At 43.1% G+C, this 20577-nt stretch overlaps 1 protein-coding gene across 6 annotated transcripts in view; it reads left to right on the forward strand.

Annotated features, from left to right (window-relative positions):
- neo1b (neogenin 1b) overlaps nucleotides 1–20577 on the forward strand; it is a 198515-nt gene that overhangs the window by 133817 nt on the left and 44121 nt on the right. For 5 of the 6 annotated variants that reach the window (XM_088922350.1, XM_088922354.1, XM_088922353.1 and 2 more), the window contains exons 6-9: nucleotides 567–721; nucleotides 1346–1466; nucleotides 18652–18871; nucleotides 19807–19961. In XM_088922350.1, the coding sequence (XP_088778476.1) occupies nucleotides 567–721; nucleotides 1346–1466; nucleotides 18652–18871; nucleotides 19807–19961 (651 nt within the window). The remainder of the gene's footprint in view (nucleotides 1–566; nucleotides 722–1345; nucleotides 1467–18651; nucleotides 18872–19806; nucleotides 19962–20577) is intronic. The other variant, XM_088922352.1, reaches the window with a different exon arrangement.

Raw genomic sequence — 20577 nt, forward strand, 5'->3', positions numbered from 1 at the left:
TAAGAAACAGCAATATCCTGAAAGAAAACGCATTCCATACTGTTGCAATTTCAGCACGTTTCAGGTTTTGTATGGCAAAAGCTTTATACTTCAAATGAACTGGTGAGGTCCTGAAGAGAGTTTGCATGATTGTGAATGCTGCGGTTCAGGGGGTTGAGCTGCTAAATGGTCATGCTAAACATCAATACGTGCTGTCCACATTTCTGTGCACAACTTACCAACTTACCAATGGAGGTGCTGTACCGATAAAGCACAACAGTCAATTTCTTATTAAAAAATTCAGATTTTATCTCTGTATGTATATTTTTTACTAGACAAATAGGATGCTAATTATTCATTTCAGGGATATAGGAACAGCAGGATTGACACCTGGTTTTCATAAGGTCAAAAGCTTTTAAAGTAATTACAGGAGATCTTTATAATGAGAGATACAATTACACTAAATGATTTTCTGTAATTCAGAATTACTTGCTTTGAATAAATTAACAACCTAGAAAGATCTGTTCCAGAGCTGTCAGCACTGGTTTAAGAGCACATCTCATCCAGGCTGTTGCCCTCTCTTCCAGCTCCCCCGCAGTTCCTGAAGAAGCCAGCGAACATCTATGCATACGAGTCCATGGACATTGTCTTCGAGTGTGAGGTGATGGGCACACCTCCCCCGACAGTCAAGTGGGTCAAAAATGGAGATGCCGTCATTCCCAGTGACTATTTCAAAATCATCGTAAGTCTAGTTCGCTCCCTGCCTCTTTGTAGTGTCTGTTTTTGGCTTCAAAGCAAACGTGTCTCCTGCAGAGGAAACGGAAAATTTCAGAGTGACATGATGTTGAGGACTTACGTCTGAGGCGACACTAGTCCTTCTGAGGGTCAGCTGACTAATCACCCTGTTTTGCCTGCCTCTGTCCTCTACCAGACCAGTTCTTACAATATTCCAAGGAAATAATTAATCCAGTCACAGACATATTTCTCCCTTCAAATCTTAACCCTCTACTGCTTGGCTGAAAAGCACACTGGAGCATGTTGCAATAGAAGGAGAGGAAAACAGTTATAGATACAATTTAAAGCTGAAGAGTTCCACTTCATTATTAGCCTGGTTATCAGTAGTGAGTCGCTGATCTATAAAAAGTACAAAACACTAAAATTGCCTATAATACAGATTTCTTTGTAGTGTTGTGTTGCTTATGATATAAGATGTGTATGGTTGTGTTTGTGTTAAACTGCACTGATATTTGAAGTCATTGCTTAATCGTGTTTTATGAATGCTTGGTTTTGTAGCATGGGCTATGTTGTGTTTTGGTGTTGCTCAGCCTGTTCAGGAGTATGAATGTCTTCCTGCGTTTACCAACAGAAGGAGCACAACCTGCAGGTTCTGGGGCTGGTGAAGTCTGATGAAGGGTTTTACCAGTGCTTAGCTGAAAACGACGCAGGAAATGTGCAAGCCAGCGCCCAGCTCATCATCCTGGAACGTGGTGAGTAGTGGGAGGAGTGTTCCAGCTTGAAGAAGGCAATCTTAAGAAGAAGAAGGCCTTTGTGTGATTTTTCACATGGGTTGTTTTTTTGAGGTCCTTTTGAGGACAACCTGCCATATGTGGATCACAGAAGGTGAAAACACATTTCAGGTTGAAAATAACCTCTTAACCTTGCCTGTAACCTCAGACAAACACCAAGATCCACAGCTCTCCTGATTTTGGGATTTTGGGAGTGGTCAAGAATTCCTGGGTTGGGGTACCCAATTATGTTGTAGGTGGAGGCCCCTGTTAATGGAATGAGCTCCTCTAAGAAAGCTAGATAATCTAAACATGGCCACAGTTGCAAGCTTATCTGTGTAAATTGTGTATGAATTTGGAAATTACGAGGTTTAGTTTCTCTCCTCCTCTTTTACAGAAAGCAAATGTTGATACAGCTTTCTGTCTGTAGTAAAGTGCCAAACAGTAATGTTCTCTGAATTGCTCTAGATAGTCTTTTACAAGATAAAACCCAGAATTTGTATGATAAGATTTGAGTAGATCAACAGAACTGGTACAGTTGTAGGAATAAGCAGCTTTCTGATGATGAGGAGAATAAAATGCATTTCTTCAGCATTTTAAATAAAAGTAGTAGATTAGTTATGCCATTTGGTTTTGTACGTTGGTCAAAAATGTTTCCCTGGGGGAAAGTTTTGTGGTTTGTGATTTTCATTAGCAATCCAGGGCTTGTTGTGTATAGAATTATCTCAGGAGAGTCCCTGGATGATACCAGGTTTAAAACGTATTGGCCAAGGGTCTGAATAGACAACAGAGTATAAAGTATCGAGAAATATTAAGAGAGGTTAAAAGCAGTTGCTTTAACAAACATTTATTTTACCTTAATTGCTCAGATGGATAGACCATTTCAAGGACATTTCAATGTAGTGCCTTATACATTGCATGAGAGCCAAAAGGTATTATTTGTTGTTTCATGTTCTCTTTGTGGTGTGTGACATATCGAAGCCAAAATCTTACTGTCCTAACACAGGACGCCGGTGTGTAGTTTTGACCACAGTTTACTCACTGAAAGCGTTTACTTACTGAAAATGTTCAGTGGGTTGTGGGAAGTTTGCTTAGACAATTAGACGTTTTGCTTAGAAGTCTGTTGACCTGGGATCCCTGGAGAGAGACTCTGTGGTGGCATAAAATTAATCTGGTGTCTTGAGTGGCTTTTCTGGTGTAACTGAGGAATCCTGCAGTGGACACTGGGAATGTAAATGTAAAAGCTTCCAGTCTTTCATTCTGGTGAGCACGTTTGTGTATAAAGAACTGATTGTCATGCACTTGTGATAGATATCATAATGGCAGATTAGGGTTATCGCCTATTAAGTCCATCACATTTCTTGAGGATAAAACCTCGAATTCGATGTTAAGATTGGATAACTGGGATGAATGTGTTTTTGCCTGTCCATAGATTGTTGTGTCTGTTTGCACTTAGTTTTATTCCCATGGAGCTTTTTCCCCTGTCTGTTTGTGTTTCGTTCTTGCTTTTACCAAAGAACGAGAAAAGGCCTGAGGACCTCAGCACAGCCCTCCACATGGTGCGAATGCAGATGTAATCAGGCGTGAAGCTAATATAAAGTCTGTTTGTTAAATAGAGACCTAGAGGATCCTCTGTTTACTTTCACTGCAGATCTGGGATGTCCAGTTCTGTTCTGTTTATAATACACTACACTCCTGCGTGGAGGACTGGTACATACTTGATGTGAGCTCTTCAGTTTTGATGCATCCTTTGCTCAGCCACTGCAGCTGATGGGTAGCTGTGAGATCCTACAACATGAATACCAGGCCCTTACTGTCTTCCCTGCATTCACGCAGCACCATTCCTTTCAGTTTCACCTCTAGAGGGCTGACTGACAGAGCTCTGTAGCCTTTCGTTATACATGTACTGTCCTCACTCTTCAGTAAACCCCTTGCAACTTTGGAAAGTTAAGCCCTTCAGTGCTGTGCAAGTCCTGGTATTCTCTTCCAGGGTGAATGTGGTCCAGTCCAGCCTTGTGCTTGGAGAAGCTTGGCTGATTCCTGACAAACTAATTGAATTTCATTGTGGGTGTCTTCCACTGATCTTCCCCACTGTCCTTGCCGAAAAGCCGCCTGGTGCCATCTGGAGCCTCTTCCCTCCAGTTGCTGCAACCTGTTCCTCTCTGCCATCATATGGGCAGGACCCGCAGGGGGAAGTTACCCCCAGAACCCCCGCCGTCGTCTCCGGCTGGCTCTACCAGCACACCACACCTCCAGGGCCCTGTCCGCCGGCTTTGTAGCGCCGTGTCCTCTGCGTTGTCGTCGTCTTTTCCTTTGTGCGTGTGCTTAAAGCTCCTCTCCCTCTGCTCTGTTGTTCCTCGTCCTGCTGGGGGCAAATTAGCATTCTTGGAGCTGAGCTGCGGATTAAAAACCAGAGTAACAATCTGTGCAGTAAGTAATGGAAAATGGCACAAAGAGCGTGGGGTGATCTGGAAGGGCTGAGAAGACGTGTCCTTGCTTAGACCTTGGCCTTTTCCTCCGGGACTTGGACCTCTCCCAGCTAGTAGTACTTGAGCTGCCCTTTCTGTTGTCTTAATTTGTCACTCCTTAATAGGCCAGCATTGTTTTCTGTAATGCATTTAGTTTGGTGATGTCCTTTTTATTTGCTCCTTTTGCTCTAAAATCAATGTTATGCACCTACAGTGTGGTCTTTGTGAAGTGCTTCTTTTCTCTGGAGCTTGAGGTGCTAAGCCTGTACCCCTTACAGACATCCAGAAATAAAATCAGAATGTGTCTCCTTTTCTCATTCCTCTCATGTGTCTATCACAGAATTAAAAAGTATGTTTTAACACCTTTAATGATTTTTGCAACATAGGTTGCATCCCAAAGGAGGGAGGGGTAGGGGGGTGGAGGAAGATTGAAGATCAGTCCAACTGTCGTGCAACTTGCCCAGGCCATTTTTAAATCTGAAGGGCCCGGTTGGCACTTGTTGCCAAGCAGCTGATCTCAGAGTGGCTGAACTCTGCCCAGAAGATCACAAGGCCTTACCAAACTGGTACTGCGTTGGTGATCAACATGGTCTCTCAATGGGAACCAACCCCAGTTGAAATTTTTTTTTCTAGCAATACCAAAATCCTACCTGACAGCACAGGAAGGACGCAAGGCAGCCTCAGCTACCACATTGTCCCCTGTACTTCTGTTGTAGGGCTTAAATACCACTGTTTTATTGACCCTGCAAAAGCAAAAGTAAATAGTTATACCTATAAGTCAGAAGAACTGTAGAATACATATAACCCAAGGCTTGAGCAGTTCAGATTTTTGTGACTCAGATGGTTGCAGAAAAAGTAAAGCAGTCTTTGTGGACTGCTCCCAAACTATAGCACAAATGTGAGGAAATGCATTGCTCAGCATAACTCCTCAGGCCGTTGTATTCCTTTATGCTACAGATGGTGCAGTGTATCCGGTTGCAAACAGAGCAGTCCATGAAGTCTTGTTAGACGTAGTAATTATATAACGGGGTGGCCATGCTAACCTCAGTGGTAGTGTCTCTCATTAGGCTTTTAAGAACCTGACATTTCTTTCCTTTTTTCAAACCAAGAAAAACATGAGAGGTCCACATTTTTTCCAAACCTGCCAAGATTACTGATTATTTAAAAAATATGCTTAAATACTTCCCGCACTCCCTTATACCAAAGCCAGCAGATGAATCCGTTAGCATTGTGATGTGTGTGCTTACAAACCTTAACTGTTTGTGAAGTCTGCTTATGCGATTTTATGTGTTTTTTATAGTGATTATATCACTATTTTATTATGATTTAAGCAGTGAATGGTGTGTCACAAAATTTCACCGAAGCCTTTCCTGATAGACCCTAACATCTGCTTTTACAACACGCTCCAGAAAGCAGTATTTGTTTGGATTGTTTTCTGCCACAATTCTCCTCACAGTTAATGCTGTGTCTTTCCAACAGGAAACTTTCTTTTTAGTGCTGATGTGTGTGGTGTGGCTAATGGAGAGCTTGGGGTCAAGCTCAACAGCTCCATTTAGGGTATTTAAAATCTGGATCTTATCTTCCCAGAGTTGTTCTTTGTACTTGGAGGAGGCTGTTTTCTTTCCAGACTTCTGTGCACTTCCAGTCTCTTTGGCAATCATTTCTTTTTTCCAGAAGGTACTGATGTTGGGGGGCCTCATGATGTCCGTATAGTTTCATACCATCTGCAAAAGATAATCCTTGAAAGAATAAGAAAATGGTAGCTGTGATTTAGAATGGAATACAAAAGGTTAAATTATCAATAGTGAAGGAAATATAATCAAATGCAAATGTATTTTTTTTAGATGTTCACTTTAGAAAACCTGCTTTTAGGCATTTCAGTTTCTTCTTTTCATTTTCCTGGGCAGAGAGATTGTAGAATGTTCTTGTGCAATTTAAGCCATTGAGGTGTTTGCAGTTTTAAACTAATCTGACAGATTCTGACACTGGTAAAAGACGGTACCATTATTCCTAGCCGTTCTTCATTTGGCAGGTTGTGATTACATGAAACAGAACTGACACATTGCAGCAGGTAATTATGTTTCTGCGAAAAAAGCCTTTTTTTTTTAATTTGGAAGCACACAAAAAAATCATCAGGCTCTCAGCTCACTGCTGTGATTGCCATTTTTGTATGAACTGGAACAACAAAGAAAAAAAGTAGGAAAGCAAAAATAAAAATGACTTACGAGAGAGTATTTCTATAAATGTGCTCCATCACACGTAATGAGAAAAATAGGCTAATCATTGTCCCAGTTACCTCCTTATTAATAGCTTGTGGAAAATCTTTCAGATTGGCTGTATTAATTGTCATTTTTTCCTAGGGCAAGAGTAACATGTGTGAGTAATTTAAAGAGCAGTATTTCTAACTGAGGTTCATTAAGAAACACTGCCTTTTCAACCTGCTGTTAATGTGTCTTAATTACTGTTTTTTTAACAAAAAGGCTTGCTGAACGATGGAGATCAAGGGCAGATGGGGGTCTTTCAGCTTTGCTGCTGTGCCACATACTTCACTGCGCTTGGGAAACGCCATTACTGTTTTTTTCCTAAACCACTGACCAACACAGGGCTTGGTTTAGTCTGATCTGCTGGCACACCTGTTGTATAGGTGTTGCAATGGCAGGCAGTGTAACATACAAGTCTCAGGCCTCCCTCCCTGACCTCTGTGAATGTTTAATTCTGTTCTGTATGCCAGAGGAGTCCCAATCCTAGCTCTTTAAGCTATGTCCTAAACGCTGCAATTGTAGTAAGGTCCTGTGTGTGGGGAGGTGGCATGCCCAGTGCTACTTCCCAATGGCGTTGGTGCACACTCTAAGTGCTGTACGTATGTAGGCTTTTTGTTTGTTTCAAGTGGTATATTTTTTAGTGTATCAGTTTTAGTAGAGCTTGTAGAGGCTAACATACCTTTCTGATGTTCAGTGTACAGAAGGCATCTGTCTTGCCTGCACATGTGATTAATATCCAAGTCTGAGGAGTGGTTGTGAAAGGGTGTTTCAGCTTTTTGAACTAGAAAGAGATTAGTTTAACCCACCCGTTTTCATCATCGCTCTTAGCTGATTACTTGGAGATTATCCTGACTTTGCAGCTGTTGCCCCCTCAAGTGGGAGATGGACTATATTGTTTAGGCACCTTTGTTTTGTTTTTTTTATTTGTTAAGCCTACCTTACTAAAACTGGAACAGGGCCTGAATGGCTTGAGAGCAGTGAAGTGTAGAAAGTGTAGGAAGCATGATTGCTTCCAGGCACAGCACGTTTCGAAGCACAGATTAATTTCCAGATACAGCAAGTATGACTCTCAGAAAAGCATTGGCACTGATGTGCCAATGAGTGAAGTGACAACTGAAGCGAAGTCTCGATAATTGAAATTACATTCCAGCGAATTACAGCATTGCAGCTAGAGTTAAAGAACAGTGCTATGCCGGCAAATTGCAGCTCTTTTCCTGCCACGAGCATGATGGTAGAAACCCTTTTAAAGCTTGTGCTGACTACTCGGGCGATGATTGCATCCTGCAGGATCATGGGTTTGTCTTGGACCTCCTGCAGACACTGTGATTGGATGGGAACAGTCTGATAGATGTTGAGGAGTTTGTTGACGTGCTGATTGTTTCATTCGTGGTTATTTCCTGGATCTTGGCCAAAGTGCGTTGATGATGCAGTGAATTATGGCAGTTAAATGCTGTAGCCACTATGCTTTTGTGTAAATGTAGGTCATGAAAAAACAAAATCTCAGGTCTATTTTAGATTGTGCTGTATTATTAAAGTACAAGTATAAAAGGCTTATTCATTAAAAGGACTTCATGTGCTGAACATTGTACACTCCAGAGCCTTCATTTCTAGGTGGAACATGAGACTTTCACACCACAAAACGTCTCTGAAGCCCCTTGAAGGGATGAAAATTGAAATTCGATTAAGATAGGCACATCTGATTAAACTGTTTTTGGTTATGTGACTGCATGACACCCCAAATGACAAGACAGACCTCCCAGTACAGAGTACAGAGCCGCGTGTTCACACTGGGTTCATTGAGCTGTGGTAATCAGCACTGTGCGCAGTTTGCTAGGCAGTACGGATGTTGAGGTAAGTGAGGAATGATATACAGGTAGATAAAGGACTGGCTAAGTGAGATATAATTGAGTTCCATGGAATTTGGAATTTGAAAGGCTTCTTCAGTGAGACTTGCTCTTACTACTTGAAAACGCCAAATGTATTTCAAGATTCCTTCCTCATTTTCAGTGCTAATTGGTTATGATGCTAGTGTTCTTGACCTTTCACCCCAATTACACTAAAAGTGTAGCAGATAAGTCCCGCACTAAAAGAGAAAGAGGATATCTCATCTTGTATTTTAAATCATTAAAAAAAAACTATCCTTGCAGTGATGTTTGCCAGACAGCGAATCACTAAGAACTGAATATTCATCGTATGCCATTTCACCCAGACCATCCAGTAATTAAAGGGGGGCTATGCAATTATGGCCAGTGTTCAATTAATGTGGCACCTTGCAACCAACAGAAAAAATACTCACCTGTCCGTTGCCTTGATTTTGTATGAGCTTCTTAATTCTTTGTTTTCTAGCCCCTCTGAAAGCTGAATACATTTTAGAAGCCTGCTACAGTGGCATTGGTTCCATAGGATGCCTTTGCTACCTACAGCCTTTTTGTCCCCTGCTGAGGTCTAGTCTATACGGAAGCCGAAAGCCCGCACACCACAGCGCCTTGCCTTTCCTGAATTTGAGCGGCAGGGGGCCTTTTTGAAAGCCCTGCTCGGAAGCCAGAGGTCTGCCCAGGTTGGGCTTCCTTTTCCTGGACACACCACTGAGCTGACCCCTCGCCCCCCCCCCCCCATCCCCACAGACGCACACCGACACACCTGGGGGGAGAAGGCGAACGCTTGGTGCGGGTTACACAAACACGTCCTCCACAACACACACTCCACCACCCTGTCTGCAGGAAACCACAGGAAGCACAGTAAAGCAACAGGCTCGCTGGCATTTAAAAGCACTGGAGAGCTTGGGACAACAACTGATGTTTTAATTCCTTTTAGATGAAAAGTTGGCTTTTGGTGCAAAGCTAAGTAAATCTGGCACAGTTGTGTTTTGAAGGGGGGAAGTTAACCATGTTCTGTACTTAAAATTATTTAAAGGATGTTTTTAAACAAAATGGTCCACTTGGTGTGTTGTACTGATGTGGAAGGATAGTGCTGTACTATATCTTAGTTTTAAAGTGGAAACCTAGCATTGGAGCATAATCTGTATACATCTTGCCCAGAGGAAGGCCACCAGAGAGAGACTAAAGTGACTTGTGGTCAGGATTTTTTCCAATTAAACATATGAAGGATTGTTTTCGACATAGCAAGAGGCTTTTTGAGTACACATGCTGCTTTCATTTAATTGAAACTCATTTGTCTTTTCTTTACTTGCCTCAGAGGACAAAGTTTTGTGTCGTCTTGTTGAACGTCGCTGAGATGCGTTGATACATCAGCAGTCCTACCACCCTTTAGCTTGAGTTTGTCAGATCTCAGAGGCGAAGCAGTGCTGGGACTGGTCAATAGTTGGGCAGGAGACCTGCAAGGAAACTAGGCTGTTGCTGCAGTTGGTGGACTAGTAGGTCCATTTTCCTCAAGACCAGAATTTTACGAAAACCATCAGTAGTGACATTGTGTTGTAGGTGTTGCTGCTTTTCAGGTAAAACTATAATTGGGAGTTCCTAAGTACTTCTTCTTCCAAGATCCTATGGCCTAATTCATAAGAGTAGGGGCTCTTAGCCCTGGTTTCCTGGCTACACAGTCTTTTGTAGATGTTCCTCCTAAATTCATTTGGTAAAGTAAAAATAGTAAAATGCTGGTTTCTCTCTTCCACATGGTCTACTGTGTGCTGTAGCTGCTGGCACAGAGTGCTGCCACATATCACCCAGGAGGGAGCTGCACTTCAGTGATGGATATGTAAAGTGTTTTTGAGATACTTTGGGATGTAGAGAACTATATGAAATCTTGGAATTATTGTTACTGTGTTACAGTACTCAAATATATATTTGTAAATATACAGTATGCATATATATTTGGAATATTTTTAGAAAGGATTACAGAGCAGGATGGAAGAAATGTTTTGGAAATGGTTGAGTTGTTTTGAAAAGAAGGTGTGGACAAATCGATGATTTTTTAATATCAGTGGGAGATTATCTGAACTATTGTAAAGAAAGAGTTGTATCTCAACAATGGCTGATGAGTACCGTTTGATTCAAAGCTTTACAGCAGCAGTTGTGGTCACATATGTTGCAGAATTTATTTGCTTTCAAGACATATAATCTAAATCAAGGCGGCAGGACTCTGTAGCTACACAGACCTTTAGAAATCTGCCCTTGATCCCATGCTGGGAGAAGATTCGGACAAGGCAGCCGACGTTTGAAGACTTCCAGGGGTGGGGAGAGCTGGAGATTAGGCTTCTTGAGGGCTTGCTTTGCCTGGGACCCTGAGGACCAGTGGTCATGATTTTCTGTTGTATGTTTCAACGTGGGGATCAGCAGATGGGACTTGGCTTTTGTAGACACCCAAAGGACGTCACCTGTCAGTGGCATGCTGGGATGGCTGCTAATCCCGTTCAGTAATGCTCTTTCCGCGATGGACCTGCCAGCCCTGACTGATATGTTTATAGGAGTGTCCCGTGGCTCTGGAAAACCTGCTTTCATCTTCAAAACAAGGAAAATGAAATGGGCATGATGATTAAAATAGCCTAGAGGTAATCGAGGCTGCATGCATCAATGCACGAGAGCTCGGCATCAAAACAGAACAGTCAAGTGGGAATTCTAAGTTCTTTTGTATGTTTATTTGTATTATATTTTTAACTTCGGTTGCAGATGAAGCCTGATTTTTGTTTTACCTTTCTGCTAAATATCAAGTCTCTGTGGGGGCTGGATATTGTACAGAACTTGACGAGAGCAACGTCATGTCTGTAAGAGTCAAATAGTAACCACACAGCAGTAACAAAGTTCTCTTTCAGGGTCTTCATTGACCTTACTTTTCCAAAGTCCAATTTTAATATTTAAAAGCAGGGGAAATTTACATTCCAGCTGCACAATCCATTTTTTAAATCAAAGTGTGATTATTTATTTTCTACTCCAAGATCACATTTGTTTTGTGATAAAAAGTTTGTACAGAGTACAGGCTAATAAGTATCAGGATGACTCCCTGCATATACTGAAAGCTGTGGCACCATCTGATCTAAGGCATAGATCCTGGATTTAAGCCACTGCTTAGCAGCTGTTATCGGTTTAAAATACACTGAAGCAGGGCAGTGGGGTGTCATATAGTAATGTCTGTTTGCACAGTAACCACTGTCTCCCTGCTTATTTGATGCAGCGACTGATGTTGTGGCTTATTTTGTTTTTTATTAAGTGCTCCAATGGAGCACTAAGGACGACAGCTTTCCCCAGCGGACTGAAAGAAACCATTGTTTCAGTGATGCTCAACCTTATGGCTGTTGCAACTGTTGCTTTTTACTTGCTCCACATCCTTATCCCCTGAGTGCATTCATCTCTCATCCACTCGGTAAAGCTCCATGATGATTTTTTTAACACACCCAGGGTGTAATTCTTTTCTTTTTATTTATTTTTTTTTTTGTCGTCGTCTTGGGAACTGTGGAACGTGGCCTTTTTTGGCACAGGGGCTGTGGAAAAACAGGGAAGGCACCAGAGATGTGGCCTTGGCTTCAGTTTTGGCCTGTGGGCAGAACTCTTTTAAAGTTAATTATAGGGGTGCCGGTGACAGGAGGGCCAGTGTTGTACCAATCAAGCTTTCCTCCTTTTCCTTCCTGTCACAACCCCCCATTTTCTCTCTCTCATTTGTTTTGAAGGGGCTAATTCCCTTCATCAGAGGGGTGTGCGATCTCAGATGCCTCCCGTCCTGTCGCTCTTGTCAGCAGCCTGAAGATAAATGGCTTCCTACATGGAAAACCTTGGGCAGGCTTGGACTGAGGCCTACAACTTTTGTAGCGTGTTCAGTTCCTGTTATGTTTAGCCCTAGGATTGTTTATGTTTCTCGTTATTACTTCCGTGTCGGTAAAATAAAATATAGCACAGCCACAGCAGAAAAACAGCACATTACTGTTGTTTTTATTTTCCACTCAAACACTCTCATTACACTTCAGTCTTCAGCCTCCACATCTAAAACGTGTCTAGGCAAAGCAGTGAATTAAGTAACTGATTTAAAAGTTAATGTCTTTTTAATGGGTTCAGCTGTGTTTTGAGGTGAGCACAAAGATGAGGTATTTAAAGGAAGATGTTGCAGGCTGAGAAAGTACAATGGAAAGGTTTATTCTCTAGAGGAACACTGCAGAAGCAGTGGGAATTGGTCAGTTCAAAAGACAACCGATGCCGAGTACTAACAATAGGACAGTGGCAGCGAGGAACTGTGAATAGGGACAGCAGCAGTAGCGAGACATTGTTTTTTGTTTTGTTGTCAAGAAAAATGTTCTTGTCTGTTTCTTGTGCGAAGCAGATGCTATTATCTTTGCATTCAAAGCTTTTTCAGAATGTCTGCCTGTGTGCTGATGTTTTCAGTGGAGATTAAAAATAAAAGCAACAAACATGGCCTTTGTGCTAAGACATTGAAGTTTTCTCACCTCACTCTGTCTCTGAGAAGCCACTTTGGAGCTGATGACAGGTGCTGTACCATTGGAGCCTTCTTAAGGAAATTGAGTTATCCTCACAGCCTCAGTACCTGCTGCTTAGCTTCTGCTGCTGGGCATTTACATTGCTCTCTTTTGCATGTTACTTCCTTGACATGTGTAAATGCTGCAAAGTTATAGATGCCCAGAAGCCAGTTTCCATCTTTACTTTGAGCCTAGTGGCTGTCAAGTGGGCCATCTTATACTGCTGTCCTCACAGGATCACTGTATTTTCTTTAAGCTGTAAACTTACTTGCTTTTCCTGAGTCTTGCTTGTTTATTTTTTTCTATTTTTTTTTGCCTCTCTGGCTGTCTGCTGCCTCATCAACATTAAAAGCAACTTAAGTGTAATTACTCATTAGCTGAGTTGTGCACCACTGAACACCCAGTACTAATGCTACACAAGAGACGTGCACAGGGTAGCAAATGGAGGAGCCACACCACGAGCGTGATTAAAATTGCTCAGAGAATCACTCTGCCACAGCTTTGTAGCTTATCACACAAATAAGTCTAAAAACCACAGGAAGCCTCCCTTTCAAGTGATCCTTCCTAGGAATTGATTTGGTGTGTCGATGGTTTAAATTTATGAAAGAGAAGTGCACAGTACTGACTGGGGGAGGGAGATTTTACATAGAAGGAATCTTAGTTCATAGAAAGATCTTTTCCCTGTAAGTGTAACCTTTTCTGCAAGGTGATGTGTGCATTGCACCTTTACTTCTAGAACTTTAAACAGATACTCTCTGAGTCTTTCTCCCCAGATACTGTATATAGCCTTTCATCACTAAATATAGGAAGCAGTGAAGAGTGGAGCTCTGGGATCCTGACTTGAAGGTTGTGGGTTCAAATAATAAAGGGCTATTGTCATACCCTTGAGAAAGTTACTTTGCTCAGATTACCATAATGGAGTTCCTATGTTAAATGATGTTTAAAACTCAAGCGTTACATTAAGCACAGTGGACCTTGTTCTGACCCCTGTGGTACACCACTAATTCCAGCAGGAAAGAGTTAATACAAATAAGTAAGATTGGTTTTGGCAGCATTTCCAGTCAGTGTGAAAGATGACTAAGAAAAGTGTCAGTACTTGAATAAATGTTCTAGTTGCACTATTCCTTATATGCAACAAACATGAAAAGATATTCTAGACAAAGGCACAGGGAGTATGCCCAATAGGATATGCCCCTAATATTATTAATTAACCCTCACACAACTGCCACAATAAAATTGTTATTCTAACAAAAATTAAATTTGGAATAAACAAAATCCACTTTACTGTGAAAACCATCGTGGAAAGGAAAGCATATTTTTATATATTAATATCAGGTAGTGCTATTATTCTTTTGCATATTGTCTTTCAAATGGTTGTTATTTGTCACCTTGATAACCATTCTTTGCATTGATTTTTTTTAAGAGAAGAAAAATTGGGAATTCATCCAACACAGTTATGATAGTATTAGTGTTAGTCTACATAATTCACCCTCCATCCTCATTATCCCGTGACCTCGAGAGAGGGCTGAGTGCGGCTTAGAGGTGGGAGTTTGTATGAAAGGATGTTTTCAAGCCTCATAATGATGCAAGCACCCAAGGTCAGCTAGACCTTACTTACCAGGTGCTGCTTTTCCACAGAGCCTGTCGGCTTCTTTCGGAGAGGTGGCTTGTGAAAGAGGGAGATGAGCTTGTTATTGCAGTGCTGATTTTGAAATGGTCCTGTTTTCTTTGCGTGTTAGGGGCTTTGGGATGTTTATCTAAGGTGAACCCAACAAACATTCCAGGCATTCCCCTTCAGGAACGATCCCAGGTGGTTCTCCTGGGCGGTCTGGATTTCGGAGTCAGTTTCCTGAGGATGTCCTATCTCGTGGCTCCCCTTGCTTGTTGCCCAGCCCTGCTGCTGGACTGGACTTGGCGGCAGATGGGTAGACACCATTAGATGTCATATAGCTGCCATGAGGCCACCACAGCTTCCAGTTCAAGTAGTTCTTCTTTCAGGATCGTTTGGTGGGGGAAGAACCATCTGAAGAACACCAATATGTCATTCTCTCTCGAGTCTAAGAACCACCTGCCTTTGTTGCAGGAAATCCTAACCTCCAGAAAATCCGTTACAGTGCAGGTGGTTTCATAAAATGACAGCTTTAAATTTTCATCCATCGTCGTGATGATAGTATGAAGGCAACACAGACTAATCTGTGGCATGTTCTGTAAATTAAGGATTTCTGTTTAGATGTTGCTTTAATGATAAGAGAATGTTCTTCATTACTTTTTATTGTCCCTTTTCTACCATTTACATGGTGGTATGACTGCAGAGGTTTAACTTGGAACACCGCTATGAAACCCTAGATGTACTCTTGTAGAGTAACAGAAGTAACCAGTAAAGTGCAGTGGAAGTGTTGTTTGTACTTGTACATGCCCTACTGTACCCTATGCTTGCATACATGTATCGCTGGAGCAGCAGGAGAGACATCCAGGAAGAAACAGCAAGTTTTGTCTTCAAATGAGCTTCTTTCCAAAAAGATCTGCCAGTGTAAATTGGACCCTTCTATTCTGATCAAAGAGCTCTGAAGGCCAATTAAGCTGAGCCACTTTCACTGCTCCTGCTTTGTAAAGAGCTGCCTTTTGCTGGTTATCCCCTGCATTAATGTAGGATTATTGTAGCTAGTTTGATTTCTCGCAGTCAGGTAAAGGCAGAACTCCTGTCTCAGGTGGACCACAGAGCACTTTCTGTCTTCCAGCCTTGGAGGTTTCTAATGGAAGAAGATCAGGAGGAGAATTCGCATTCCTGTCATTTGCATTTAAATTAGCCCGCAGGTAATGCTGATGATCATTTGAGCTGCTTGACTCTGACTCCGAAATGCCTCAGAGAGGTAATTCCCCGTGGAGGAAAGATAAGAGCCCTCTGTCTTGGGAACATTTTATTTCAGCTCGTTGTAAGATCTCATGCCATGGGTGCGTGCTCAATCCAGAAACACGCATCCTGCACGGTAGCGCCCTGTCCCTATCTGGCACAGGACAGGTGGCGTGATGCCAGCTGTTAGTCACACGGTGTTGTGAGCTTTCACGATCCCCTCTCCCGCTCAGAAAGTTCAGCCTCTGCTTTGTCTTCCCGCGTGCTTTATTCATTTCCACCGAGCCTCTCAATTTGTTCTCCAAAACAACCAAAAATCTTCAGCGAGGGTAATCCTAAATCAGATCCTTTAAACTTAATCTGACAAGACCAGTCGAGCAGCTGCCTGTTATAGCACAGGCATAGGAAACCCTGCAGCTTGAAGGGCAGACTTTTCCTTTTATTTTCCCTCCCACGTACGGTATAGACATCTTAAAGACCAGAAGGCTAGGCTTTCAAATGGAAAGGCGGCTCTGTGAGGAGCAGGAAGTGGAGTGGCAGCTTTGGAGATCTGGGTCTTAACCTTAACGAGGAGTGGGAATCATGATTGCCAGGCAGAGTCTGGTTTGCATTCCCCATGAATAGTGTGTAGGTGTCTGCATTCATACTCACTCACCAACCTCCTGTGGATGTGTACCATTTGTGTGAATGTGTCACTTAAAGCTTCTTTAAATCATCCGAAAGAGAAGGATGAAATTACATACATTTAGCTTTCCTTGGTCTGGCAAACGCCCAGTCTCTGGCAAACTTTCCTCCCAGAGTCCCTTAATTGCCGAAACAGATAGATGATTTAAATGCTGCTTAATGGGTTGTGTCATTGAAGAAAAGCCTTTGATACGGAAAATAGGCCTCCGCAGAAATGGAATTTATATCAATATAAATTTGGTGTGTTAACAGAAAATTAGCTGCACTTGTAAGCCGTCTGTAGGTTAAGAAGGAAATTTATTTTGAGGGAATTCAAATGCAGTATAAGTCACGCCGTCTGCTAATGCGGAGAAAATAATTTTTTTCCTATCTATTTATATCAGGATGAGATGAGAGAGCTTACAGAAGTCTCTGAAGTCCACAGTGTAACAGTGTCGAATGCCTGGCACCTGGCATCTTCTTTGAACCTGAATGTCTGTTTCCTCACCCCATCGATAGTGTCCAGGGGGCTCTTAGGAAACACCATGAAACTACAGGGACTGACAGGTTACACCTCCCCACTTTCAAGTTTTATTCTTCTTGTTTTTAATTTAATTCATTTTATAATAATATTTTATCCAGAGCAGCTTGGGTTTTTACCCATTCATAAAAAAGGGCATTTTAGTGGAGTGAAGTGTCTTGCTCAACCGTACAAAAGCAGTGTCTCACCTGGGATGCAAACCTTCGGCAACCTTCCCATAAGGAATCCGGAGCCCTAACCACTGCTTGTACTTGTAATGCTCAGGTGGACAATGAATATGGAATAATGCAGTTTTCCTGTGCTGGAGATGCAGTAGTAATGCTGTTTTGTCCCTGGTAGAAAAGGGTTTTGTTTTTGTCTCATTTTATGCAGTTCTTGTGCCACCCTCAGTGTTTTGATTTGTGAAGGTCACTGGCCGTATTCATTTCCAGTAAAAATACTACAAAACTGTTTCGTTAGTTTTGGCTGGCCCTTTAATTATTTTACGTCGGTGTGGATTGTTCTGTATGGGGAATATTGATCTTCATATCTGCACAGCAGAGATGTGTGCTTTTTTCTCCCATCTGGTTTTGTTCCAATGAGTTTCTTCCCCCACCCCCCCACCACCACCTCGTCTTAATATGCTGGCCTTTTCACAGCTGACTTACAAAGCCCTCAGTTCTATTATTGTGCTCAGCAGCTCTGTACCTGCCCTGCTCATTGTAAATGACGATAATGGATTACTCTTTGCTGCTGCATGGGGATCATTTTTCAGTCTGCTGGGTTCCCTTAAAAAAAAAAAGCTGTAGTAAAAATACTACTGCTGAGTTTGATCTAGATCTGTGCGTAGGCATGGTGAGTGCAGGTGGGTAGGGGCTCTTTCTATTCCTTTCAGAAAAGAAGAATGTGTACTAATAGGGAGTCATGAAGGTGTCTCATTTCATTCATGTCTTAAATACGTTGCCGTTCACTTATGGACCAACCAGTTTTCTGTGGCAGCTGGGCTTGATGGTTGTCATATCCGAGTCACCTCTGTCAGTTTTCGTGGCTGATGCAAGATGAGTCTGTTGAGTTTCTTCCGCTCTGCCGGTACCCCAAAACCTGGGGACGGCCCGCGAGACTGGGCAGAAAAGCACGTCTGGACCTTCATCTCATTTGGAGCTCTCCTGGGTTGCGGTCCAAGCAAGCTGGTTTGCATTTACAGTCCCCGTCTGCTTCATCCACAGAGTCATCTGGAAGACGGCCACTCAGCCTCCCCAGAATATGGGGCACAAGGCTAAGCTACTAATTATTCTCGGTTGAAACGAAATGCTCCTTGTTTTTTCCTAAATGTGTTCCTAGAAGGTGGAGAAATCGTCTCCATCACGGGGAAACCTGTCTTTGCTTTGAGCAGCGATAACTGACTGCAGTGCGATATCATGTGTGTATTTTGTAGGCATGCCATATTAGGGGTTTCAGTTCAGCATTGCTGTCTACACTCCGCCTGAGCTCAGTATTACCTAGAACTCCCTGCCACAGGCCACACTGGCCAAGAGCTGAGACTGGTCAGGGACTCCAGCTGGTCCTGTGTGTTATCTGAGGCCCTGACGATCTAGTTGTTCCTCTGGAAGTCCGGCCAGCTCTGTGAAGTGAGCTGGAACGTTCCCATGCCTACAAAGTTGAATGCTGCCCCTCATACAACATCCTCCCGGTGGTTCTGCAGTGACATGTCCCTCCCCAAATAGTTTTTGTTTGGTTTTCTCCAAGTAGGCTTGCATGTCAGCCTGCAGTTGAATAACCCTTTTGTATTCGCCTTCATTTCCTGTGTGGTGATTCCATCGTGATTTTGTGTTTTATTTCTGTTGTGGCTTCCTTTTTGTTACTTCTTTTCTGTTTTTGTTTTGTTTTTCTTTTCCGTTATTTTGGCCCTCCTCCCTCCCTCTTCCCCGATGTTGTACTTGCCCTCCCCTTTTTCTCCTCCTTTCCCCTCACTTCTCTGCACTTGCCAAGATGTTGCCATCCCAACACCCCCTCCCACCTCACTGACCAGTGCCACTACTGACCATGTAGCGCCAGGCTCCGGCGGCGGCCCCACCCCCTCCGCGCCCCGTGACGTCGTGGCCTCGCTGGTCTCTACGCGCTTCATCAAGCTGACGTGGCGCCCACCCGCTGAGCCCCACGGAGATGACATCACCTATTCTGTCTTCTACAGCCTGGAGGGCACCAGCAGGTGGGTGTGACATCAGTCGTTTCAGTGCACCTCTGTCGCTTCTTTACACAAAGGGTTGCGGGTGTGTGGAACAAGTCGCCCAGCCATGCTGTTGAAGCCAATACTCAGGCTTTCTTCAAGAAACAGCTGGATGAGTTTCTTGCACAAATTAGCTACTATCAAGTAGGTGGGTTAGATGGGCTGAATGACCTTCTTTAGTTAATAACATTCCTTGTAACCTGTGGCCACTCCATCAGAGTATCAATGACTGGTTCTTCACAGGGTGGCACCCAGATGACGCAGAATGTGAGGTGACTGTTCATTAAATTTGTACGTATGTACTGTATGTCTGTGCATATCCCACAGGGTCTCCCAATGGTCCTCTACTGGTTTTTGTTCAAATTAATTATAATTGAAACCCTCAGTTACTAATTTATTTAATTGAACATTTGTAAACTGTTTTCAGCTTTCAAATAGACAATTCAAGCTGCCTGTAAAAGTTTAAAATGAACTTGAAATATGTAGCTTTATAAAGAGCTTGGAAACCAGATTTAATTCAACAAATTAAGTTAATTAAGACTTCAATTAAAAGCTGCTGGAATGAAAGCCAAGATTACTGAGCTCTATAACAACACTTGGGAAAAATTGTCAAAGGTGGCAAATGTCAACTAATTAATTTCACTCACATCTTTTGAGTATTTATACCTTTTCCCTGAGCTTAGTGAATTTGTTTGTACAAGCTTGCTGTCCAGATTTGATTTAGCCATAATAGCTCTGTACCCTCCTGGCTGGGTAAATACCAGCAGTGCGTGCTGCGTGCTGCGTGCTGCGTGCTGCGTGCTGCGTGCTGCGTGCTGCGTGCTGCGTGCTGCTGGCCCGCGCAGGCATTCGCCCCGTGGTGCCATGTTGTTTTGCCCCCCGACGGGAGGGTGACCTGCTGTTTCCTTCTCGGAAAGGGAGCGGATCGAGAACACCACCCGGCCCGGGGAGCTGCAGGTCACCATCCAGAACCTCATGCCGGACACGAAGTACTCCTTCCGCGTGGCAGCGCACAACCGGAACGGGCTGGGGGAGAGCTCCGCGCCGCTGAGGGTGGCAACGCAGCCTGAAGGTAGCGCCCCGGCCCCGGCCCCCGCCTGCGGCGCGTCCGTCACGCTGCTGGAGCCCGAGCAAGAAGCAGAGCTCTGCTTTCGGAAGCCAGGAGTTTCCCCATTTCGTTTTGTTTTTTTACGGTTTTAATTTAGCAACGCCGGGCTGACTCGGACGTAAGGCTATGACAGAAATGGGATTCGAAGTGCCCATCCCAGATTCCAGGAAGCAGAAAAAAGCTTCCTTCCAGTGATTGAGTGTCTTAATCTTTTGGAAGCATGAATCGTCCAGATTTTTCAAAGTGAACAGAAATACAGCCTGGTCTGTAAACCATGAAGGAGTGAAAGGGGCTGATCAGTGGAAACTATACCGTACCTGAAGGTATACATGAAGCAGGGGGATCATACTGTGGACTATTCTGTTTTCCACAGACTGCTTTAACGGCTCTGATGTAGAAGCTTAGCCCAGCATGTCATCTCATTTCAGGTGGCCAATAAAAGGGAACTACAGGTAGAAAGTATTTTTTTCAAAGTCGGGAAGAAAAGTAGGTATGAATCCTGACTCTGCAGATAACTGAAGTTCCTCCAGTAGCAAATGCATATATGATAGGTGTTTTAGGTGCAAGGCTGTATGTTAAG

The sequence above is a fragment of the Atractosteus spatula genome, chromosome 7 (genome assembly GCF_055471065.1).
Source record: "Atractosteus spatula isolate fAtrSpa1 chromosome 7, fAtrSpa1.hap1, whole genome shotgun sequence".
Classification (NCBI taxonomy): domain Eukaryota; kingdom Metazoa; phylum Chordata; class Actinopteri; order Semionotiformes; family Lepisosteidae; genus Atractosteus; species Atractosteus spatula.